Below are 26961 nucleotides of genomic sequence, written 5' to 3' on the forward strand. Positions count from 1 at the left end.
GTTTGAGTTTCGTGCGATCAGTTATACTCTAGCGCGAGAGGGTGTTCGAGGGGACGCGCGCGATTGACTTTGTTACGTGTCATTGTCTCCATACTTGTTAGTTTGTTTTGAAGTGCGTGGCTGGTGATTGAAATATATTTGGCGTGGTGATACGTTGAGTGGAGTGGGTGGATTGTGTATTGGAAGGAGTGTAGTTGTTGCTGTGTGAGAAGTTAGAAATAAGTTTATTGAAATGGCTAATGTTACGGTGAAAAGCCTAACGGAAACAAAATTTTCGTCACTGTCCCTTGAAAGGAAACTGGAGGTAAAGCGTGTTGGTCGGCCGACGCCCCCCTTGGACCTTACCCAACGATTTTGGCCATGCTTTCGATAGAAAAGGAGTTCATCGGTAGCATCCAAGACTTCAACGAGGCTGTTATTGATAAATTTGCAAGAAGAAAGGAGAGGAGAATGGACTTTCTCTACAAACATGGACAGTAATGCAAGTAGGTGAACAATATATTTTGTTTTAATATTTCTTGTGCGCTTTGATTCTTGTTTAATTCTGTTCATCGCAAGAAAGAAACATATTGCATAGAATAGAATCGAATAGCTTTGATTTAGCGATATACTTTCGAATAGTTATGTAAGAATTATCTTGTAATCGAGGGGTCTTGGGTTCGATTACTGATAGATGCTCATTTTAGCAGGCAGAGATTTGTATGTTTAACTGTAGGGTCAGGATCCAGTTCCAATAATATAGTCTATTTGACAGTGGTGGGACCAGAAAAGAGTTGGCAAGAGTGGAAGAGGCAAAATTGAGGCGAGAATATTTTCTGAATTCTGAGATACCCCTAAATACAATACCATACGAAAATCTTAAATTAAAATGATCGCCCCCTACACACACACTCCTTGGTGCTGTCACTGTTATTTGAACATAGAGCAAATTAACTTTGTCAGTAATCTACCGGCCAAAATTTGATAATTTTCCCAGTACTATCTCTAAGAACCAAAGCGTGTAGTGTCTCAAAAGATTTAGATAAGTCCACTTTGCTTAATTTTGGTGAACCCCCAGGAAAATTATGCACGAGCCGCGCCTGCAACAGACCGACAAACGTGAAACTTTAGGACGCAAAAAGCTTTCTCTCCACCACAGGCAGCCATATTGGAACTTATCACCCTGCCACCTAGTGGAGAAATTTGGAACTACTACGACCATTGCAAATAAAACTCGAGGATATGGTTGAAAGTATTTACATAGAACTTTAATTGTTGATAAAGTTTTATCGCTCCTGGAACACTTTCTTATCGTTCAAACCATTTTGAAGCACGCTGTATGTTTTGTGGGTTTGTCTCTATCCATCTCATCGCATCATCATTCATTCCCATCTTAGCGATTAGCCAAAAGTGGAAGAAAAACGAGGTAAGGTAAATCAAATCATCAGTCTCAACTAACAAAAAACGCAACCCCGTTATAACCTCTGCATATTATGAGAACACATCCATTCCCTAAAGATACGTAGGGTCCAGCCCCGTACCCAGGGGGGAATGGGGGCCGTGCCTCACCTCGAGCGATTAAATATTTTGATGCAAACCTACAAAAATATCATCGATAATTTTTAAGATTTTGCAGGAATTTAGATTTTCTTCTTGTATAAATGAATGGGTTGTCTCTGGGCAGTCTACTATATTTAGTAATTTTCGTTTTATAACCATTTATACGAAGGTGCTAAATGTTCCAATTTGGTCGGTACAGTTCACCATATTTACTCCCTGTTTTGACTTTTTTCGAACTGCAGTCTTGATGAGAAAATGTCCTTTTTTGTGGTTAATTCACATTCAGACATGTCCATAACGTTCGTGGTCACATTTAGGGTATGAATTCCCATGGAACAGCATGGGGTAAAAACGTACTTCTACAGTCATAGATAAGATTTTAAAATTACATCAAATTGGACTAGTAAGAAATGGAGCCGTAGCTGCGAAGGTGGTTGCCATTGTCACCCTAGGCACCTGGAATATAGAAATTAATAGAAATTAGTCCGACCTGTCATTTCTCCTCCATTTCTGACCTCCTTTCGTCGGGAATAAAACATAGCACTTACAAGTTAATTTAATAGGAAATTAAAGTCTTCTTAAAGTTCCTCATTCCTTGTCCCTCCACCTAGTTATCTTTAATTTGCAATCCATTTTGCAAATATGAACAATAACACACACACTTAATAAAAAGCAATAATTAAATAATATCTAACACCTATTAAAAACATTTCACCCATCTTCAAATTTCTTGACATTTTGAACCAGTCGTTAACGGAATTAATTTGCTACTTTATAGATGTAGAAAATTAATTTGTTTATATATGTTTATAAATATAAATATATATAAAATTAATTAATTAATTATTTAATAATTGACACATATTTCATGACAATTATATATATACATATATATGACCAAGGTTAACGGGCTTGGCCCCCCTCAAAAAAATCCTGGTTACGGGCCTGGTAGGGTCGAACAGAAAACTATTGTAAGCTATTGTGTTTGCAACTTGTGCATGTATAGTAACATATTGAGTCATTCCAAATTTCAAAATGCAGCAAATTTTTAAAGTAATGCAAGTCTACACGTTATAGTTTCGCAAAAACGTTTTTCACTTCTGTACATTCTATAAAATTCTCAAGACAGCCTGTATTTTCATACCAGAACATTCTGGTCTTTCTTGAACGTGAGCTCAGAGTTCGTGGCTACAAATAATTACTCCAAATCTGACTGTCCACACAACTGTATCGCTGGCCAATGGCGTTCTTGTCTCCCACTACCCATTTTACAGACGAAACAAGCGTGTGATTGTAACAAATTTGTAGGAGACCACCTTCACACGAAACAAACAGTCGCAAAAAATATCCCTGAACGCCAGATTCCAATTCGAAGTAGAATCACGTTCTACAGATAGCATGATACATAAATATAAAACCTTGATCAAACTATCATTGGCGCTCGCTGAGCAAGTTCCCCCCTTAAATTGATTACGCCGCGAAATCGTTCTTCTAACGAGCTGTCCTATCTTTCAGTGGGGGATCGGCTGGATAAGGATGCATCCAGTGACGCCACGTATTCGGCGTGCGGTTACAGGGGTGACTGTAAGACATGTTTATTACGCTGGTTGCTGCTCTGGGTGGATCTGGGCGCGGCTTGGGAAACATTTGGAAAACCTCTCAGATCGCTGTAAATCTTCGTAGAAATGGACTGGAATTAAAATCACGTGACCCACTCCTCCCTCGCTCGTCCGTCCCAGTTTGACCTTTGCCAGGGAACGAGAAGTTCCCTCCCTTTCTCTCCCCACATTGTTGAAAGTGCGACTGTTCTTTCCTTTACTTTGTTGAATTGGCATGTTTGGGAAGGCTTAGTTCTTAACCTCTTCTCCATGTAGGTCCACTTTATGCACAGACAGGCTAATCGAGACTGGACCATGGGCGTCGCCAGAAATTTTTGTAGAGGTGGTCAAGCAATGGATGAAACTTGAATAGTAGAAATAATAATATTAATAATTACTATTATTATTATTTTATTATTATGAAATCATAACTATTATAAACTAACAAATCAAATTTAATTCCGAATTTATTATTGTTATTATTATTGACCCTCCCCGATGGCGTAGTGGTAATCAAAGGGTCCCGGGTTCGATAACCATGTAGGCACATGGCACAGTAGTTCGGATTCCACTTTAAACTGTAGGTCCAGTCCCGATTAGCCTTTCTGTGCATAAACTGGACTTAAAACAACAATTCAATATTATTATTATTATTATTATTATTATATCCACCAAATGAGTGAATATCCAGCACAACTGTTTCTTATTTACTTTTTTATATTTCACACAGTTAGTGTACCGAAATGCATAGTTATTCGATTTCGTTATTAACTTTTGAACACCTTGTTTAAAAAAATGGCTTTACAAGGGGAAATTTTATCCATAGTGTTTGTTGTGTGGCCTCTCCGATTAAAGTCTTAATTCTTTGAATTTTGAAAACTGTGAAACCATTTTGATCTTTGATTTAAATGGTAAAAAAAAAGGTAAAGTGTTCCCCTGTGCATAGCACCACGCCATGAAGGCGTATAGGGGGTGTGGGGGTAACGCCCCACACTTTCTTGATCCGGTCGTGAGTGGGGGTGATGTGATCAGCATCACGCCCCTGACCGCCTTTACCCCCCAGGGTTTCCCCCAGGTACCCATGTTATTCGACGCTGGGTAGGCGCCGGGGCCGCTTCCACCGTTAGAAAAGTTCCCGGATTTGAACCGGCCGGGGATCGAACCCGGGACCTTGAGCATGGTAGTCAGACGCGTTACCGACTGAGCCACCGCGGCATTTAAATGGCAGATCAAAAAAAAATATGCTGGTTCCTTTATTTTACTTTCAATTTGTTTCGATTTAAAGTATTTTTTTACTTCGTTAATGTGTTCGAATAAGAACTAACTGAACTTTATATCTGTTATTAATAATAAAAATAACAGAGTTTTTTGTGTTTTTGTAACTTAAAGCGAACGATGCCAATTTCCGAAGGAGGGGGGGGGGGGCTGTCGAGCCTACCTACCGACGCCCATGGACCTGTAGTATAAAGGAATCCGAATCACTGTAAAATGTCTTAACTATAGGCGTTGAACCGGAAACCCTTCTTGACCAAGGCATAACGTGCTGTGAGGTTCAGAGGCCCTGGTTTCGAATCCATTTCATCACGTGAGCATTTACCCCTTTGGTATTGACGATCTTTCAGACTGAAGTGACTTCCTAAAGGACAAGCCACTTTTTCAAACCTTGAGAAAATTCGAGTAACACGACAAGCTTGTCACTTCGGTGTGAAAACTCCCGTAGTAAAACATTACTTTATACTCATATATATGTTCTCGAGTTATGCTCTCAATACTTCTTATTATTTTCATTTAAAAAATAATAATAAATAAAATAATAATAATTAAATTATATTATAAAATATGTAAGGACTGTCCAGCATTCAAAATTCGATTGCAAATTGAAGATTTGTATGTATTTGTATGATTGTATACTACAAATGCTATCAACAGTGATTTGTGTGTCTAGGGGGGGGGGCAAAAGTTAATAAGATACATTAAGAAGATAATAGTCTCCCATATAAAATTCACATCTAAATGTTATTACGTCTTTTATTAATATATTTATATACTTTGCGGTGTATTCTGAGCATTGCTGGGTTCAGTGTCTTTAGAGATGAGGCTAATTGTTGTTCTTTGTGTCGGTTTTCAATATTGTTTCAGTAACGTGTATTAAGACTTCAAAAATATTTGTCTTTGTTGTTAGAATAAAAACTGCCCCTTCCGGAAAGGTTTGTTGCTTTCAGCATAGATTAGGCTGTATGAAATTTTAGATTCCCTAAAGATATTGTACCACTGATTTCACATATCTCAAGATACTGCTATGACAGATTTAAATATATCTCTACCAATCATGCAGCGCATTGTTATGCCATCTCTTCAAGAGTGAAAATTTACAAAACACTTCCAAGTAACCTCTTGCTTGTTCAGCAATAAGTTGTTACATCATGAAATGAAGATATAGTTGTTGTTTTTCATAAACATACCCTGAATAATGATAACTTATAAAAAAAATACAAACAACAACATAAATATATCAGAAATAAGAGTAAACTGGCCAGAAGTTGCCGTACAAAATGGCGACAGGTCAAAGATATGAACAACCGAGGAAGATAAAACCGTTAAATTGCACATGTGGTATCCAACCAATAAACCATGTCATGTTTACCTGTAGACACCTCGAGTGCATTGTAAATGACGCTACGAAAATAGAACTGCTCAGCTGTTGCAAACGCGATATGTATCCCAATCCTTTGTTAGTCCTAAATGACAAAGTTGGTGACAATCTGAGTTACGACGTACAGAAATCCAAGCTGATATGGAACACTGATACTGCATTGCTTATCTAAATTTGACATCGTTCCTACATCAGTCAACAGATGGCTCTCATTACTTAAAATGTTCTAAAAGTCCCAACTCCGTATGTGTTGGCCAGTAATTATGGAGTGATAGACGTAAATATATTTATGTATATTGAATAGGTAGTAAATGTTACGGCGTTTATATGTAAGGCGAATTTCTCGTGCAGAAATTTGACAATTAATTTTACTTCTCCAAGTGAATCTTTCATATTTTCTGCTGAAACGGGGAAAACTTCACACAAGTATGGAGACAGATTTCTAGGCCTTTGCTCCTGGTTCGTCAAATCAAACCGAAAAGCGGATTTCGCCCCCGAGATTCTTTGTTGGGATTCTGTTCCTAACGGACAATTAATTGTTTGCCAATCGGTTAGCAAAGAAGATGCAGAGAACTGTTTACGAACAACGCCAAGCAGGCAAAGCGGCCGGGAGCTGACCAGGAAAGGTGACAACGAAAACCAACTCTGGAAGCAGGAGAAGTTTCGAGAGATGGGGAGGGCGCAACAACAACCAGGCTCCTCATCCAGAGAGAAAGAAAGTACCACCATTACCATTGTCTCAACCCAAAGAAGAACCACCTAAACCAGATGCTTCGCTGGGGAGCAGGAAGAGAGAAAAGCCAATACGTGCCCAGACAACCCAGACAGTCAAAACCATTGACATCTCCAACACCTATCACCCACTATCTGACATTGACACTGACAATGAGGACAACTCAGACACAAAGACAAAGAAGCCACATGCTGTTTACATCTACAACGCAGAAAGAAGCCACAAACTGACATCAACAGTGACGAACTTCATAGATGACCAAAAGGCCAAACTCAAACTGCTCCATGATGGCATTAAGCTTCAACTAAGTAACAGACAATCATATGACAAGTTGATCAAATACTGCAAAGAGAAGTCACTCCACTATACCACCGAGAATCCAAGAAGAGATCGGCCAGTCAAGGTCGTCCTACGGAAACTACCAATAGGCATATCGACAGAAGAAATACAGACAAAACACGCTCAAAACTTCAAGGTCCAGCAAGTCAGCCAAATGAAGAAAAGAGACCCAAAGACGCACGCCAAGATACCAATGCCACTATATTTGGTGGCATTGAAAACAGGGGAAACCACATCAGATATCTACAATCAAGAATACTTAATGCGCTACAAGATAAGAGTTGAACCATATAGATCACCTGGAGTCCTACAATGCTTTACGTGCCAAAGAATCGGACACTCCCAGAGTAGATGTCAGGCCCAGCCAAGATGAGTCAAGTGTGCAGCCAACCATCTCACCTCCGAATGCACCAAAAAAGACACAACTCCCAGCAAAATGCTGCAATTGTGGGGAGAACCACCCAGCAAATTACAGAGGATGTAGAATGTTTTAGACAGTACAGCAGACTAAAAAGCCAAGACAAAAGTTCACTTTCAAAACAGAAGAGAAGAACACTTAACAACCAGACGCACCACAGACAAAACCAAGACATAGAGCCAGCTTCTACACACTACAGACAAAGACAAAGAAGAAAAATTCGAAATTATCCAATGGATAACGAAAAAGCTCCAAGACACACGACTGATGACAACCATCAGAAAAGCCAAAGACAATCTTCAAAAGACAGAAGACAGCACTGCCAAACTACAGATCATCATTGAGACCCTCTTCACGATCAGCGAAGCCGGACTTATCTAAACAGACAAATGTTGCTACAATACAGACAACAAACAAGAGAATTGTCATAGCAAAAACGACCCTTTACAGGACCAAAACACTAATCCAGACCGAACTTCAAACGACAGTTGCAGAAGTAACCAGGGACAAAATCACCGCCGCACACTTTTATCAAAACTACCAGTACAGATGGAAATAAAGGGAATGCCACTTCGCTACGAGAATAACAAGAAAATTCACTCACTCGCTCACAAGTATGGAAAGTGCTATGTTTTCAACTTTCGATGATAAGTCTAATAATGGTGTTAAATAACAGCATTACCGAAAATAAATGACAAAAAAGTTAAAACATTCTTATACAGACTATTATTCCCAAAACAGAAACATCTGGAAGGTTCCCAATCTTCGCAAGCAAAGGAGACATTTCATTTCCAGTTTTTGAGAGTTTACAAAATTTGCTGACCTTTTTCATCCATGGGTTGTTTCCTCGAATTTTACCAGGTCAGTGTGGAACCCTGGAAGGGTCTATAACCCCATCAATAAACTATTCAGGACACGCCACTGGCAGACTACTACAGTGTTAAAGGTCCAGGAATTCACTTCCGGTTCAGAAGAGAAAATCAGCAAGTGTAAATTGGTTCTTGACCGTAAAGAACATTTTTATGTATAAAGTATTTAAATTCTGTCCACGAACATTTTTTCCGCATTGATTTGTATTCGGTCCAGGAACCTTTTTTCCGTATCAGTTTAAACAGGGTCCGGTCCTGTAACGGAACCCAATAGAACCCATTAGAATCAAGGATGTATTTAGGGGGGTCCAGGGGTCCGGACCCCCCGAAGGACTTAATAAGTACTAAAATTAAATAATGGAAATAATAAAATAACTATAATTAAATAATGCAAATATACATGTTGTTTAATCTAGGATTATTTATTTCAGCCAAACTAATTGGTTTATCGATTGACTGATTAGGTGTTTTACGTCCACTTTATGCACACTAAGGCTAATCGGGACTGGACCTACAGTTTAAAGTGGGATCCGAACCACTGTGTGCCTCCACCGGGTATCGAACCCGGGACTCCTTGATTACAAGGCGACGACGCTACCACTGCGCCATCGGGGAGGCCCGCCCGAATTAATTAGAAAGTAAGTATTATATTGATATCATACGACTTTAAATGACAGTACCAAAGAAGATTTATGCAAGAATGTTACTACTAAGAATAATATGCATAAAAATATTACTTTTTGTCAACTGGATCTAACACCCTTCCTTGATATTCAATAAATATTCAATTCTTTATCTATTTGAAGTTAATTTCCTTGCCAGCGATGATTTCTTGTGTTATTTTTCACATTTTTTCCGATCTTATTTATGTAAGCTAGATAATGAATACGTGCTGTTACATCACTATCGTTAACCCGTCTTTTTACCTATCCATGTAATAAAAATATAATTTAATTAATTTGAATATTTTAATTATTACGATTATTAATTATAATTATTTAAAATTAATTTTACTTAGTTATAATTATTTTAATTTAAACATTATTATTACTTTCAGACACTTGGTTCGGATCCCCCTCCCCCCGAAATATATTTCTACATACGTGCCTGCTTAGAATGGATTAGTATTTCAATTCGGTCCAGGATCTTTCTTCCGGATTAATTTAAATCCGGTCCAGGAAACTTTTTTTCAATGAAACAATACGCAACTTGTATCGGATTTAAATTGTTCGAGAAAGAAGTTCCGGTCCTGTAGCGAAACCCATTAGAATATGGGACCTTCAACAACCATGTTATTACACCACAATTTAAGCATTGTTGAGACCCAGACGCATACGCTGGAACTGAAACATGAATGTACAGTCACCAGCAATAAAAGTCGGATACTACCTAGATCCCGAATTACTTGCTTCCTTACGTTGCGTGTGTTGCCTAACTGTACGGCGGCGGTAGAAATTGCCATTAGAAATTTGCTATTAACATCCAATTATCGCCGTGAGGTTAGGCAACGCGCATAACGCCTTGCAGGGAATAGGTATCCTATTTTTATTGCCGGTGAGTGTACCATGAACATCCATTAGTTCTTTCAATATTTTTAAGCAATAAAATTTCTTCGGACTTACCAGGAACACCAAGTTGAAGATGTGGAGGACATTTTTGAGGAACTCGACCCCGCAGCAGCCTTCATCCCTTTGCTTCCTGGAGGCCATACCAAGCAGGCTCTACCTGGAATTTCCAAAGAAAAACACCTCACGTTAGTGACTGTTCATTGAATATGCCTTAAGTATTCTAGGAAGTAGAAAAGATGGGCGAAAAATACCAGGTGGGCATAATTAAAGTTCTCCTACTCAGAACCTATGGAGATCTTCGGAAAGCGAATGGTCAAGAAAAAAAAAAGTAGTTAAAAATTTCACCACCAGGTGGAAATGTGGCGCTGAAATGTGGTGAAAAGTGAATCTGCTGCTGAATCACTGATCACAAAGGTGGATTGATTTAAATCAGGTTGATTTAAATAACTTGAAAAAATAATTTATGGAATAATGTACACAAGAATTTTGTAGATATCAGAATCACTTTTGGTGAAATTATATTAATCTCGTAATCATTTAATAGTGTTTATTTAGCTCCAAGAAAGGAAAAGAAAGGAAACAAAATATATGCACTGATGAGGAGAAGTTCATACCAAAGGAAGTATAACATGTAAACTGCAAACACTCTTAAATTTATCTTGATTTAAAATTCTCTCATTTTTATAGGCAAAAATAGCAAATATTTTGTATAGAATTATAAACAAATTACTAATAATGTTGAACAGTAAATAGTTTCATTATCATTAAACTGTAAATTAACATGTCAGCTGATACTTTGCAAACTATCGCGTTGAAAAATTGCCCAAATTCAGCTACAAAGAATATAAAAAAATATTTTAAGTTACAATTATATAATCGAGAATGTTTTATTTTCACTAGAAGAAAAGTTACTGAAATTATTTTAGTTTCAATAGCACACTCAACAAACATTTCCATAGTAAACTCATATATATATAGTATCAGTACTTTTATTTGTTTAATCAAACTGTTCAAATATTTTACACGGCCGTTTACCAGAAAAAGCATTTGTATGAAAAACATATACTGATATGTGTGGTAGCATACACCATACAATCAATTTTAAACGTGTTTTTTTAAAAAAGGGATTTAAATAAATCAAATCATGAAAAATGTTTTTTGAAATAAAAATCATGACTTTTATCCACACTGCTGATCACGCTGTCTTACGCTTCCAAAAGGGTACTGCTGTACTGGCAAGCTCAAAATATAGTTTTGCATGTTCCACTTACGGTTGTTATTTCAGCGCCACATTTTCACCTGGTGGTGACAATTTGAACTATTTTTTTTCTTCTTCAGCATTCGCTTCCCGAAGGTCTCCAATGCCTCTATAACAAGTTTCGTCGCAATCCGATGCTTTGAACGCGCTCCAGAGAGGTCGACGTAGGGAACTATAATAATGACCACATGTAATTAAGTTTAAGGTCACCCACTGAATCAGAAGCACGACAAAAGCTGAAGGAGCAGCGGGGAAATGTTTCCGCTGGAAATAATATCTCGGCGCTTCTGGAGTCGATTTTTTTGGCTTATATTTCTAAGTAGTACACTCTGTTAAGATAAAATGACATATTTCAATTCTCCAGCCGTATAAAATGTGCCACTTTATGTGAACAGGAGTGTACATCTAGTCTATGTGCTAAATAATAAAAGGGATATGAACATGGGTATCCGCAGGGTGGTTCGAAAGAGTTCGAAGTGTGTTTTGTACTACAACCAGGACGAGAAATGATGAACCCCCCTCAGGCAGATTTGCCTACACTTAAAACTTGCTCAACATGCCCATATGAGCTTTTTGCTAAAGTGTGGTACTCCGTCTAATCCAAGATTTTTGTAAAAATGCTCTCGGGAAGTTCCTGTGAAATGATGAGCCCCTCAGATTGATTTGTCCACACTTACAAAAGGCACTTCTGACAGATTGTTGTCCATAATCCTGTCAAAAATATGCCCCTCTTGATATTTTTTTTGGATACACTTAAAACTAAGCCCTAGCATCATGTTATGTATTAAATTATGATACAAGAGCTTTTGTTTTATGCAACAAATTATGATGCAAGAGCTTTTGTATTATGCAACAAATTATGATGCAAGAGTTTTTGCATTGTGCAACAAATTATGATGCAGGAGCTTTTGCATTACACATTAGTTAGTATTGTGAGAGTGGCTGAGGAGTACAGATGTGTTGTTGCATTGCTGCTCTTATTTTTTTTAAAATATAGCAGATTTGTATAAATTGAATTATAGGTTTGTTTGATTTAATATATAGAATTTTCTAATATATTGAACAAAGGGTTTATATTTGCCCTCGTTTGTTATACAAGATCAATACATGACACATGGTATTAGGTCAATGCCTTTCCATGCACATCACGACATGCCTGTGCAGACATGCAATTGAGAAAGGTCATTGCTTCAGTGGATCAATACTTATTCTATCTTTGTGCATGTAGGCTATCCTGTACAACCTGTCATAGGTTTATTAAGTATAGAGTTTTGATTTGAACCCCAAGAAATTTTATATAAATACCAAAGCCAAAAATATTAACACACATACACACACATATACACACACTAGGTATACAAAACACACTGCTGAACCCAACTGATATTTTTTATTAAGCATAGAATTTTGATTTGGACCCCAGGAAATCTTATATAATAAACAACAACAAAAATGCCAAATCAAAAATATTGTAATCAATGCAATAAGAATATAACCAGCCCCAATTGGGCTAAGCATCAAAGGAATTGTAATCCAGACAAATGCAGAACTCCCACAAAAATATGCCCTAAATGCCATAGAAAATATAATCTGGAATATTTCACATATAAACATAAAGGTACTTGTTCTGCACAGTCATCAACATTGCCCCCACTACCATCTACATCTGGTCTGAAAAGGAAGCATGAAACACCTGTTAATGCTGGACCGGCAAAGCAGCCACGCTATGCACCACCTATCCATAGCAGTTTTAATGGCCAACTTAGGGATTACCGGTTTGTATCAGAGCAAAAATGTGACATTAAGAATTTTTTGAACAGTATAAATCCTGATGTGCAGGCAATTCTAAATGCACAAAATGTTTACACAATATAAGAAGCCAAATGGCACAAAATTTACACAGCCCCACATAACAGAAACTGTACCTGTATATTCAAATACAAATTCAGACAAAATAATAAGCAGTTTGATAGATCAATTGAATATTAAACACTCTGAATTTGCAGCAAAAGAGTCTGGATGGAGCCTATGCGGTTCTCCACACAAGCTCTATGTTAATATTTCTGAATTCAGCCCATTACAAGGATCTACATATCTGCCATTACCTGCCAATATCAAAAACAAAACAGCCGTGGTTAACATAAAAAATAATGATGATAAATGCTTTTTGTGGTGTATTTTAGCTGCTTTGTATCCAGTTTCAAGGCATCCTGAGCGAATAAGTTATTATAAACAACATGAAAATGATTTTGATGAGGCAATGGAAGGTTTAGAATATCCAATGTTTGTTCAGAATATTGATAAATTTGAAAAAAAGGCCAGGGATATTAATGGTAAACAATTATCTATTAATGTATTTACTTGTTCTACTGGCCGTGGCAATTGCTTGATAGATCCTCTCAGAATCAGTACATTTGATGATGATTCTGCTGTTCCGAATGATCTGCTCTTAATTGAAGGGGATGGCACATATCATTATACTCTGATTCATAATCTTGAAGCTTTAGTCAGAACACAACTAGACAAAACTCATAAAATATTCAAGTTGTGCAGAAGATGTTTGTCTGTATTTGATGGTAGAAAAATGGTGAATGGTGTTTGTGAAAAGAATGCAGAAATTGCTAAAAACAAGTTAATTGAGCATCTGAAATACTGTGGCAACCATAAACCTGTTCATATGCTTATGCCTAACCCAAATGAAAATGCCAAATTCAAAAAATTTGAAGCCTTGTTGGAACACCCAGCATATATAGTCTGTGATTTTGAATCAAATCTCAAACCTCTTGCATTCTGTAGCCCAGATCCTGATGAACCTTCAATTACATCATACCAGCTACATGAACCTTCTAGTTTTTATTATGTGGTTGTACAGGATGGGGTTGTTAGTAAAGAAGATATATACATGGGAGCAGATGCCATCAAAGAATTTGCACAAAGAATAGAAAATGAGTGCCATAACATAGCATCTAATGTCTTATTAAAATCAAAACCCATGTTGCCTTTAACAGAGAAACAGATTGAAGATTTCAACAATGCAGAAAAATGCCCGGTATGTGATTCTGAATTTTCAGATACAAATATCAAGGTGAAACACCATTCTCATACAGATGGTAAATTCTTAATGGCCCTGTGTAATAGCTGTAATATTAAGATCCAGAGACCAAAATTTGTCCCTATATTTTGCCATGGAGCATCCAATTATGATTTTCATCATTTGATCAGGTACGAGGGGTTTGACAAGCAGAATTTAAATATTTTAGCTGAAAATAATGAGAAATATATTGCCATTAGCAAAATAATTAAAGTTAATAGTGTTCCTATTCACTTAAGATTTCTTGATTCTTAAAGAATTTTATCGGATAGCCTGGCTACACTGGCCACTCAATTATCTGATGATCAATTCAAAATCACATGTGCTTCGTTTCCAAATCAGGAGCTGAAATTAATTAGGCGGAAGGGTGTATATCCATATGATTATGTTACAGATTTTTCTAAATTTGATGAGTGTTCTCTGCCACCACAACAAGAGTTTTACAGCAAAATCAGAGGATCTGGAATCACTGATGAAGATTATCACCATGCCCAGTTGATGTGGAATAATTTAAAATGCCAGACATTTGGTGATTATCACAAGGCTTATTTAAAACTTGATGTGACCCTCTTAGCTGATATACTGCAGGCATTCAGAAAATCTTCCATGCAAAATTATAAGCTGGATCCAATGTATTTTTACAGTGCTCCGGCCCTAGCATGGTCTGCAATGTTTTTAAACACTAAAATGCAATTGGATCTGATCCAAGATCAAGATATGTATCTGTTTATGGAACAATGTATAAGAGGAGGCATGGTGCAATGTTCTCAGAGATATGCCAGAGCAAATAACAAATATATTCCTGATTATGATCCAGCACTGCCATCAAATTATATACTTTATGTAGATGCCAACAGCCTCTATGGTTATGCCATGATGAAAAAACTGCCATATGCAGGGCTTGAGTGGGTTGAAGATTTTAATATTGAAGATCTTAAAAATTTTGATGACAGTAACTATGGCCTGTTCTTAGAGGTTGATCTGACAATTCCTGATGATTTACACAACACATTTTCTGATCTGCCCCCAATTCCCGAGGTTAAGTGTTCACCTGGCTCTAAACAGAAGAAATTGATGATGACTCTAGAGCCGAAACAGGATTATGTCATATATTACAAAAACCTCCAGTTCCTGATGAATCATGGTGTCCAAGTGACCAAAGTTGGAAAAGTTTTGAGGTTCAGGCACTCAAGATGGTTGAAGCCATATATTGATACAAACACAGAGCTTCGAACATCTGCAATGAGCCAATTTGATAAGACCTTGTTTAAATTGATGGTCAATTCAGTGTATGGCAAAACAATTGAAAATGTCAGAAAACATATTGATGTTAAAATAATTACTGACCCCAGCCGGAGGAAAAAATTGATTGCAAAGCCCAACTTCAATTACAGAAGAATTTATGATGAGAATATGGCACTTTTCAACATGAAAAAAACAAAGATTAAGTTTGATAAGCCTATTTATGTAGGGGCTGTGATATTGGAATTGGCCAAATTACACATGTTAAAATTGTATTATAATGTGTTGAAGCCTTTTTATAAGGATCGTGTAAAACTGATGTACATGGACAGATAGTTTTGTTCTTGATATTCAAACAGAAGATGTTTATCAAGATATAGCACAGCCTGAATTGTTTAAATATTTTGATACCAGTGAACATACAGAGATTCAACACCACAACAAAAAGGTGCCTGGCAAGTTAAAAGATGAGACACTTGGTGATGTTATTGTGGCATTTGCTGGGTTAAGAGCCAAGATGTACAGCTTTGAAACATGTAGTGGCGCTGTTGCCAAAAAGGCCAAGGGCATTGGCAGAGTGACTGTGGACAAAGAGCTTGAATTTGAAGATTACAAAAATTGCCTCAAATCATGTAGCACAATCAGAACATCAGAATCCAGAATTCAGAGTGTGGATCACTTGTTGACTAGCAATATTGTAAGAAAAGTGGCTCTGGACCCACATGATGATAAGAGATGCATTTTGTAATGTGGCATACATACTTTACCATGGGGTCATTGTGATTTGAAAAGTGGCAAACAATGCCCAATTACAGAGCATGATTTGAAATAAATAAACATGCCTATGAACTTATTTGGGTTCAAAAAACAGGCTATTATGGACCTGCCAACAGCACAACCCTCTTCTGATATAATATCTAAACTAAGTGCTTTGTTAATTATTCATCTGAACAGCATACTTACAGATGTTGATGATGAAACAGGTAAAATATTGTACATATTTAACAATAATTTAAATCATTACCAATTACCTGTAGGTGGTCAATTGCAATTTATTACAACCCCTGAGGGTAATGTCAAGATTTCAATAGGGAGAAATATTTATAGAATTAAGCACTCAAACATGATTTCTGGCACTGTATATACTGTTTCTGCTGGTGACTGCTTATATATTGAGGTCCCGGGATCATATGACAAGCTTATACCTTTTTTATAGAATTAAGAATCAGATATTCAATAATAAATAACCACTAAAACAAAATGCCTAATGATATATTTGGCCATACAAGGCATGAAGATCACAGTGATGAGATTCTGATGCTTGATGTCAGAGTCAAGAAATTAAGAAGTGATTTACAAGCTTTACAAACCACACTCAATGCCAGTCTTCAACTAGAAATTACAAATTTACAATCACAATGCATGGACCCTCTTCTTAAAATTGATTCTGAACTCAAATTATTGCTTCAGAAATATACTGATCTGGCAACATTGGATAATTTTCAAAGTTTAGAAGAAGCTGTAGCAGCTCTTCAAGCCAAATTTAAGACCCAGGCCACCAACTCTGAGCAATTGAAACAGCAATTGGAAGAGCAGATAAATAATGTCCAGACACAGCTCCAAACAATTGTCAAAAGCATAAAATCACAAGAAGATTTTGATCTAGTGATTTCCATTCTAAAGGAACAGATTCAATCACTCCAAATACCTAATCTGGACCCTCTGAACAATGCCATAGCCGAGGTTAAAGAAAAAATTGAGACACTTGAAAATTTTATGAACAATTTGCCATCTTCTGATGCTTTGAGTGCAATAACTCGGAGTGTTGTCAACATTAATCTGCAACTTGAAACATATGAAGATTTTGGAAAAATTCAAAGTACCATAACCCATCTTGAGGGTACAATAGCAGCAGTGCAAAGTGATTTGACAAATGTACAAGAATCTCTAGAATCCCGCCTGCCTGGTATTGTAGACACACTTGTCAGTGTCCAGCAACAGATCACAAAGCTTGAAAACCTCAACACTGAATCTGAGCTATCTCATTTTCATCACTTGATCGATGATATCCAAACAAAACTTGAAATTTTACAACAATCAACACCCACTCAGGCAGATATAGCCCTGCTCCAAAATGCTATGCAAAATGTGGCTGATGCATCTGAATTAAATAATGTGAAATTGGCACTTGAATCTTTGCAAAATACTGTATCAAATCTGCCTACATCACAGGAACTTAAAAATATAAAGAGAGCAGTGAATCGCATATTGAAATCAGAAGATATCAAGAATATCCAGACAGAGATCAAACAACTTACTCAGACAGTGGCCACTCTACCAACTAATCAACATATTAATGAACTGCATGCCCTGTTTGAGGATATCAGAAGACAGGTCCATGATCTTACTGCTCAAAATTCAAAATTGGCAGTTATTGAAAATTTGCAACAAATTGTAGCTAATATCAAGCAACAGCTAGGGACCATGGAATCCAATCAAGCAAATGCCCTGTCTGTTTTTGCCACCCAGCTACAAGAAATTGTGCAACAATACAAAAAACTTGTTGTGGACATAAAAATCAAGCCAGGCCATGATGATGTTGTTAGGACCATCAATGAGCACCTTGAATCTGTAACAAGCAGATTGCTTACAGCAGAAAAAGAAATAACCGGCATAATCGAGAATCCAAAACATACAGTAATTCTTGAATTATACAGCATCCCCAACAAAGAATATGATTCACCATTTACACCAGGTGGCAAAATATATATGCTGTCCCCTGCTCAATTTTATTACCAGTTTTTTGTTGGGGGCACACTGAGACCAATCAAGATCAAATATTGGCTTCAACCACAGGCACACCACTACCCCACCTTATCAATAACAAATGCTGACAACAAACCAAAAATCACCAGTGTAGAGTTAGAGGATTTTACAGATCCCAATACATTAGAAACATCTTTTGCTGAAGATGATGGCTCTCTGGAATTGCATATACAAATAGGAGACAAATTATATTTAGAAAATCCTGTAGTATCAGCTGCTGAACACCCCATAGTTGCAATATTCTTGTTTTCATATTATGTCTAGACAAATTATTGTTGATGAATTACACAGACAAGCCAGACATAATTATAAGAGACTGCCAGTAGTTACAAAAGGCATAGATGATTTATGGCAGAGCGACTTGATTGAGATGGCAAGTGGACAGCTGAAAAACTTAGACAAAATCAACAAGGGCTACAAGTATCTACTTACTGTAATAGACACATTTTCAAAATTTGCCTGGGCTGTGCCACTCAAATCCAAGACTGGAAAATGTGTTACAGAAGCCTTCAGGACAATCATCAATCAGAGTGGAAGATCACCGCGCTATTTGCAAACAGATAATGGCAAAGAATTTTATAATTCTGTGTTCCAACAATTTATTAAAAACCAGTCAATACAACATTATTCGAGTTACAGTGATCTCAAAGCCTCAATTGTAGAGAGATTCAACAAAACCCTAAAAAATCTTATGTATAAACAATTTACACTTCAAGGTAATTATAAATGGCTTAATATTCTTCCAGAACTTCTACATAAATATAACAACTCGGTCCATTCTACAATCAACATGAAACCCTCTGAAGTAACTTCATCTGATGAGCAAAAATTGATCAGGACTGTTTATTATCCTAGATACCAGCCAACAACAAGAAAGGCCAAATACAAGGTGGGTGATCAAGTAAGAATCAGCAAATATAAGCACTTATTCAAAAGAGGCTTTACAAGAAACTGGAGCACTGAATTATTTACAGTGGTTCAAGTTAAACCTGGGACCCTTAACACATATATAATAAAAGATCACCGAGGAGAAATTCTCAAAGGCAGATTCTATGAAGAAGAACTCAGCAAAACTAAACAGCCTGACACATATCTCATAGAAAAAATCATCCGCAGAAAAGGCAACAAGTTATTTGTCAAATGGCTAGGACTTCCAGAACACAGCTGGATCGATGCAGACAAAGTGATAATATGAGCACCTGGGATGTTATAAAAAGGCTGCCAGAACCTGAACAGCAGATTAAGAGAAATGGCAAGTTGTTGCCTGATAATATTAGATGTCTTATTGTTGGGCCATCAGCTTGTGGTAAAACTACACTAATGATTGATAATTTTTTATTGGCACCCAACTGGTTAGGCTGGAAAAACAGGCACTTGCATGTTTTCTCTAAGAGCTTGGAACAATTAAAATATCAGCAGCTGATGAAGCTATATGATGGATTGGATATTGCCACTTTTGAATCAGATATTAAGCCACTCCATGAATGTCTCGATAATTCTGTTGTTGTGTTTGATGACATTATACTGGATAATCAAAACAAGGTTAGAAATTTCTTTACACAGGGCCGACACAAAAACATTGATTGCTTCTACCTGGCACAGACGTTTTCAAAAATACCGAAGCAGCTGATCCGAGACAACAGCAATTTTATATGTGTGTTTCATCAAGATCATACCAACCTCAAACACATACATGATGAATATGTAGGTGGGGACTTGAGCTACAATGATTTTTCCAAGTTTTGCAGTAGGTGCTGGAATCAAAACAGTTATGGGTTTGTCACAATTGATATGACAAGAAAACCCAATAGTGGCAAATACAGAAATAAAATCAACAATTTTCTAGACATTGAAACATATATAAATAACCATGAAAAGGCCAATCATTGATGATCTTAAATTAAGAGATTATCTTGTAAAAAGATTTAAGGGATGGAAATCACAGAACCGAGGAATTTATGAACAACACAAACAGAACAGCCTATTATTGATGCTATTAGTGAATTAGGTAAAAATATCAAAACTGTTACAGAGCAAAATCAAAATTTGATCACAGAGCTTGTACCTGTAGCTGCAAGGAACATATTAGATTATCCAATCACCCCACTTTCCAGTATTCATACACCTAGTCCTGTTGCTCCTCGAAGAATTGAAGCTACTCTGGATCCTATTGAATTGGGTCTTCTTGCTCAAAAATATTTAAGCACACCTAAAGACAACAAAGATGAGGTCTTTGGCTTATATGCTGACACAGAGCGTGATGGTAGCATCATACATAGAATTGGCAATTTCAGAGTAACATTTATGGGAGATGATCTCATTGTATATTCAGAATCTCATCTTGGAGAAAAAGGTGGTTTTGTTAAATATCCCGGCACACCTGGGTTGTGGGAACTGATGACTAGGAAAAGGCCTGGCAGCTATACAGATCAAGACTATGAGCACTACAAAGAAATATTAATAAAATCAGATGCTCTATACCAGAACAATGATCCCACACAAAAAAGAGTCAAGTCTAGCAGTGGAGCAAAATATAACAACTTAATCAAGCCCACATGGTCACAGATCAAGACTGGCAGTGGAATCAAACAATACAACACCCTGCCTAAAGAATTTGTCTGGGTTGATGATGTCAGGGAACTTGTAGACAGGTTATTGGTGATAGCTGGGGAGGAAAATGCTGGCAACCACAATTTTTACAATGAAAAGGTTGGAATTATGGACATGATAAGCACAAAATTGTCTAATTTTATAGTGAATGACACTAAGGGGATTGGATATCTTATAAAAATTATTAATACTCTACCACCTAAATTTTGGAATATTTCTGAGGGCCGGGGGTTGGTTAATGACATTATAAACAAGCTGCCATTTGAACTACACGTTCCAGGCTATCAGTATTGTGGTCCCGGTACAAAATTGGACCATAGATTAAACAGAGGTGATCCTGGTGTTAATACCCTAGATGCTGCTTGTAGAGACCATGACATAGCATACAACACACATTCTGATCTTGACAAGAGACATGTTGCAGACAAGAAATTAGAAGAGGCTGCATTTGGTAGATTTGTAAGCAAAGATGCTTCTTTAAGTGAAAAAATAGCAGCATTGGGGACCACCATAGCAATGAACACCAAACAAAAACTGGGGTGGGTGCTGTGAATATGTATATAATAAACCTACAATGAAGGCCAAGGGTGTTATGTATCAAATACCTTATGCAGGTCTTAAATCTCTTAAAACTATTGATAGCCTTTTAACCAAAAGCAGCGCAAGAAAAAAAGCTCTTGTATTGCCAAGGGACATGGTATGAAATTGTTGCTTAGTACCCCCAATTAAAAAAATTACAACAATCTAGAAAAAAATCACATGTGGGGGGTTTCATATTTACTATCCCGGCCATCTTAGCTGCTCTCGGGGCTGTTGGGAGCTTGGCTGGGGGATCAGCTGCCATAGCAGAAACAGTAATAGATGCCAAGAAAAATAGAGCAGAATTAGATGAATTGAAGCGCCATAACCTGGCTATGGAGAAACAAGGCAAAGGTGTTAAGAGAGCCATGAATAAGTTTAAAAAAAACAAGAGCCGCTTACAAACCAAGATATTGAAGCTTTAATCAAGCCACTGGGCATCAAAAATTTTAGAGGTGTGTACATGTCTGATTCTTTACCAGAACAACCACTCAACAAAGATTGTGGCATTGTTAATTTGGATAAGTACAAAAATCAGGGCACTCACTGGATTTGTTATCTTAAATATTTAAAAGATGAGGCATTTGTGTTTGATTCATTTGGAGGTGTTCCACCTGAAAATTTAGTAAAATATCTAAAATCAGCTAATCTTTATTACAATAATGCCCGTGTTCAAAACTTCAAAGATGTTAATTGTGGACATTTGTGTTTATCTGTTCTCAGATATATGTCTCAAATAAATAAACCATCAATTGAAAATTTTCAAAAGGCCTTGTGGTATTTAAAACATCATGGGGGTATTCCATCTCACCAGCCAAAATTCAATATTGAAACTCAAATTACATGATGATATAGTGTATCCCAAAACAATAGCTCTCAGAGCATTTTATGGCATGTACTTGATCCCTAATATTACACACCACAACAACAAAATTGCAGTAGGGGATCAAAAAATTGTCATCACTCCAGGGCAGTATAATCTGTCCACTCTAAATGCTCAATTACCCAGAGGTATAGTATTAACTCAAAATTCTGTCACTCACAGAGTAGAGATTGTATCTGCTACAGAGACAGTGGATCTGGGTACTATAGGAGAGCTGTTAGGATTTGAGAACAACACAAAACTTGAACCAGCCATCAAACACACTGCTATTAATATACCTAAATTCTTAGCCATACAGACTCTGAATATTCACTGTAATGTGGCCGAGGGTATGATCACCAAATCAAATGGCATAGGCACTTACAAACAAACTGGCATCATTGCAACATTTAAACCTAATTCTGAATTCATGGAGCCAATCATCTACACTCCATCCCCAACATTATATTTTCCTGTGTGCCATAATAGAATAGATAATATTGAATTGATGGTCACTAATGAAAAAGAAGAATTAGTTGATTTTGCTGGAGCCACAACAACTGCAATCATAGAGATTAATATTTAAATAAAAATACATACAAAAAAAATGGAAAATATTGAGAGTTATGAGCTACAATCATTCCCCCAAACAGGAGGACATTTGCAAATTTAAATCAACCCAACACAGAGATTGAGGTTGATCTTGATGTAGGGGATGGCTTTATACACCCCCACAGAGCAGATCTATACATCAAATTTGATGTTGTAAAGCTCGATGGAACAGATTATCCGGCAAATTCAAATATAAGATTGGTAGATAATTTTGTGCCGCATCTGTTCTCTGAAATTGAGATCAGAAAGCATGGTGTTGTTATAAACAGAGTGGATTATCCCGGCATTACCTCCACAGCTTTGGCCACACTAAAATTATCCAAAACCGAGGCTTCTTACTACAAAATAGGTGGATTTGAGGCTGGTGATAAGATATTATCCAAGAGCCACACAGTGCTGTTCCCTATGCGCCTGTTGCCAGGATTCTTCTCAGATTACAAAGATATTATGTGGAAGGGTGGTTTAAGAATCACATTTAGAAGAGCTGCCAATGATAATAATGCTTTGATGAGGTACAGTACATTAAACTCTACAGGGGAAGCTTTGCCTAATACCCTACCTGATGAAGGCAAATGCATTATTCAGACTATGGAGCTAAGAATCTCAGTTGTTGAATATGAAGCCAGTTATGCTCTTAAATACAAAGCAAATATAATAAAAAATCCACAAGTACCTTTACAATTTTATACATATCAATGTGTACAGAAGCCTGCCGCTGGTACTTATTATGAGTTTGATGCTACAAATTCATTCTCCAGTATACAATATGACATGCCGGATTTTGTGGTGGTGCTGTTTCAGACTGGAAGACACAACAATCAGGAAAAAAATTCAAGTAGATTTGATAACTGCAACATCAAGAACATATATCTTAAAAATGGCAGAAATGAGGTATTTCCCAGAGAAAATTATAATTTAGACATGTCCAAGGATGATTTCCTTAAATTATATGAAGCATTTACAGCATACAAAAGGGTCACTACTGGCAATACTGACATGTATTACACACCAGATGAATTCAAAGCACAGAGACCCATGTTTGTCATCAACACTTCAAAAAGGAAACAAGTTGTGGTTAATGACAGGACAAACATTAAAATTATCTGTGAATTCCACGATACACTCCCTGATGACACCATATGTAGTGTTATTCTCATAGGTGAAAAATCATATGTTTATGATGTAAGAAATGAGAGAGTCACAGAGCAATTCTAGAAGAATTACATTATCTTAATACTAGATATACAAGTTGAGCCTGGTGCCCAATTGAACTTAAACCGGAAGTAAATATGTGTGTGTGTGGGTGGGTGTGGGTGTGGGTGTGTGTGTGTATGTTAATACGTTTGGCCTAGTTTTAAGTGTATCCAAAAAAATATAAAGAGGGGCATATTTTTGACAGGATTATGGACAACAATCTGACAGAAGTGCCTTTTGTAAGTGTGGACAAATCAATCTGAGGGGGCTCATCATTTCACAGGAACTTCCCGAGGGCATTTTTACAAAAATCTTGGATTAGACGGAGTACCACACTTGAGCAAAAAGCTCATATGGGCATGTTGAGCAAGTTTTAAGTGTAGGCAAAGCTGCCTGAGGGGGGTTCATCATTTCTCGTCCTGGTTGTAGTACAAAACACACTACTGAAGGGACCCCTGAAAATTGGCGTCGTTCGTTTCAAGTTAGGGGCAGAAAGCTTATTTTTATTCTTAATGACAGAAATAATGTCCATTTAGTCAGCATTCGAGGAGAATTACAAAAATAAAAACTGCAACGCATTGAAAAAATTAGTGCAAAATGCACAAACATCGCTACATTTTCATGTTCTACCATTAAAAAAATGGTTTTATAGCTTCCAAAATTAAGGAAAATATATATAGTTTTATGTGTCACACCAAACTTTGTGACTGAAATTTCTCCATAACATTTAAATCCCTTTTCTTGAACGAGGTGTGTAAAACTTAGTTAATAACAAAATACAATAAATATTATTAAAATATACTAATTATTTGAAATATAACAAAAATAATGGAAATCGGTTTGGCTGGATATTCACTCATCTGGTGGGTTGCGCAGCAAAGTCTCCCAATTTTTATAATAATATTCATAATAATAATTTTGGAATAAAACTGGTTTATTTTTATTAGTTTATAATATTTATTATTGTAAAATAAAAATTATAACCGTTCTAATAATTATTATGGTTATTATTATATCTACTAATCAAGTTCTATCAATGGCCTGACTCCAGTTCTGCAATCATTTTCGGGAAATACGAGGCATGGGGAATAACTTTTACAAGGAGAAGGAAATATGAAGTGAATATAAAAAGTCCCATAGACCCCTTCTGTCAATACAGTCACGGTAAATAATAAAAAAAAAATGCAAGGCGAGCAGGGGGGTGGGTCTATAGGTGTGAGGGGGGTATAGGGATAAATTTAGAGCTAAAATGACCATAAATTGGGCCTTTGAGAGTAAAATTAGGGGGTGTTAGCAAGGGCATCCACAGAAGGGGCGAGGGGGCACTTGTCCCCCTTGAGATTTATTTAAAGACCGTAAAAATTCAAATTTTGAAATTGTACTATAAAAATATAGTCGAAAGGTGCCGTGAAAGACAGCAGATTAAGTGCGTATGCAAATTATCCTAGTGTTGGGGATGCTTTATGAGAATTCTCTTAACTGGAGGAAAACATCTCTCCACCTTTCCCCCACTTTAAGCACTGCTGCCCCCTGAGAAAAAATCATGCAGGCAACCTTGCAAGGGTTGAACACTTAACAAGGAGGAAACGGGTATTTCGTGTATGTTCCCATCATGTTAGAGCTCCCGCGAAACCAAATGGTTAATTCTCTGCCTTTGGTGCGAGCGGTTCTGGGTTCAATTCCCGGTGAGAGCCCCTCAAAATTTCCGTGTTGACCCAGAATCGTGAGGACAATTGAGGAGCTGCTTGGCAAGAAGAAGTACCACGCTCCGCTCGAAAGCAACAGCAGCAATGGGACTCAATGTGCTGGCCACGCGTCACCCAATGACGAAACTGCTTGGCAGATCCTAGCCCTTAAGAGGGCTGTTCAGCCGTGAAGTTCAGTTTCTTTATGTCGTCCTTTTGCACAAAAAAAACTATAATCGGGACTGGGCCTACAGTTTAAGATAGCGTCCGAACCACTATGTGCCTCCACCAAGTATCAAACCCGGCAACCTTTGTATACGAGACAGCAAGTTATTGTCCATGGTTTCGAAGACAATTAACAATTTACAGTTCTAACTTTGGCAAATCTATCGGAAGGGTGAAACACATCGGGCTAACTGGGACGTAACTTTGAGGGGTCAGAATTAAACTGAGCCTAATCTTGAGGAAGGAGAATAAAACTTGGGCCTAATTTTGAGGGGGCAGAATTAAACTGGACCTAATTTTGAGGGGGCCAGAATTAAACTGGGCCTGATTTTGAAGAGGTGGAATGAAACCGTGCTTAATTTTGAGGGGGGGGGGCAGAATAAAACTTGGGCCTAATTTTGAGGGGGCAGAGTCTGTAAAACCTGGGGCTTAACTTTGGGGTAAGATACTCGAAAAGTTTTGCATTCGATAAAAACAGCGTCCAGGATTATTTACTAAATAACTATCACAGTTATTTAGTAAATAATCCTGGACGCGGTTTTTATCGAATGCAAAACTTTTCGAGTATCTTACCCCAAAGTTAAGCCCCAGGTTTTACTGACTCTGCCCCCTCAAAATTAGGCCCAAGTTTGCGAAGTTACAAATATTACCCAAACTTGTAAATTTTAATAAATCCGAAAATTGGGGGGAGTGCCCCCTTTGCCCCCGCCAAGTTACGCCTATGGTGAAACATGTGCATTGCTACCAAAATGCATGTGGAAATGTCTTCGCACCATTGTGAGTGAATCAGTTCTTGATAGCTCCAACACACACTCCACCTTCTACTGGTCACTAGCCATTTTGCAACACTGGCGATCCTGGTGGAACAGCGGAAAAGCAGTATAAGCCCAGTTAGTGAGAAGAAAACTTCCAGAGTTTTTATCTATATTGAGGCCTTGTTTGATTTTTTATCAAATAGTAACGTCATAATAACTGTGTAAATTTGCACCATTCATTTTGAATTACTCTCTATTATGAAGGCTGTAATATAGAATAATACATGGTCTCTGTGAATCGTGAG

The 26961-nt window shown here is 37.2% G+C and overlaps 1 protein-coding gene across 1 annotated transcript in view; it reads right to left on the reverse strand.

Moving 5' to 3' along the window:
• Positions 1 to 26961, reverse strand: part of LOC145997246 (CD151 antigen-like) — a 139635-nt gene that overhangs the window by 59581 nt on the left and 53093 nt on the right. The window contains exon 2 of the mRNA XM_083134078.1: positions 9772 to 9874. Coding sequence (XP_082990204.1) covers positions 9772 to 9858 — 87 coding nt within the window. The 5' untranslated portion in view covers positions 9859 to 9874. The remainder of the gene's footprint in view (positions 1 to 9771; positions 9875 to 26961) is intronic.

Source organism: Lepisma saccharinum, chromosome 13, assembly GCF_977018435.1.
Source record: "Lepisma saccharinum chromosome 13, izLepSacc3.1, whole genome shotgun sequence".
In the NCBI taxonomy this organism is placed as follows: Eukaryota; Metazoa; Arthropoda; class Insecta; order Zygentoma; family Lepismatidae; genus Lepisma; species Lepisma saccharinum.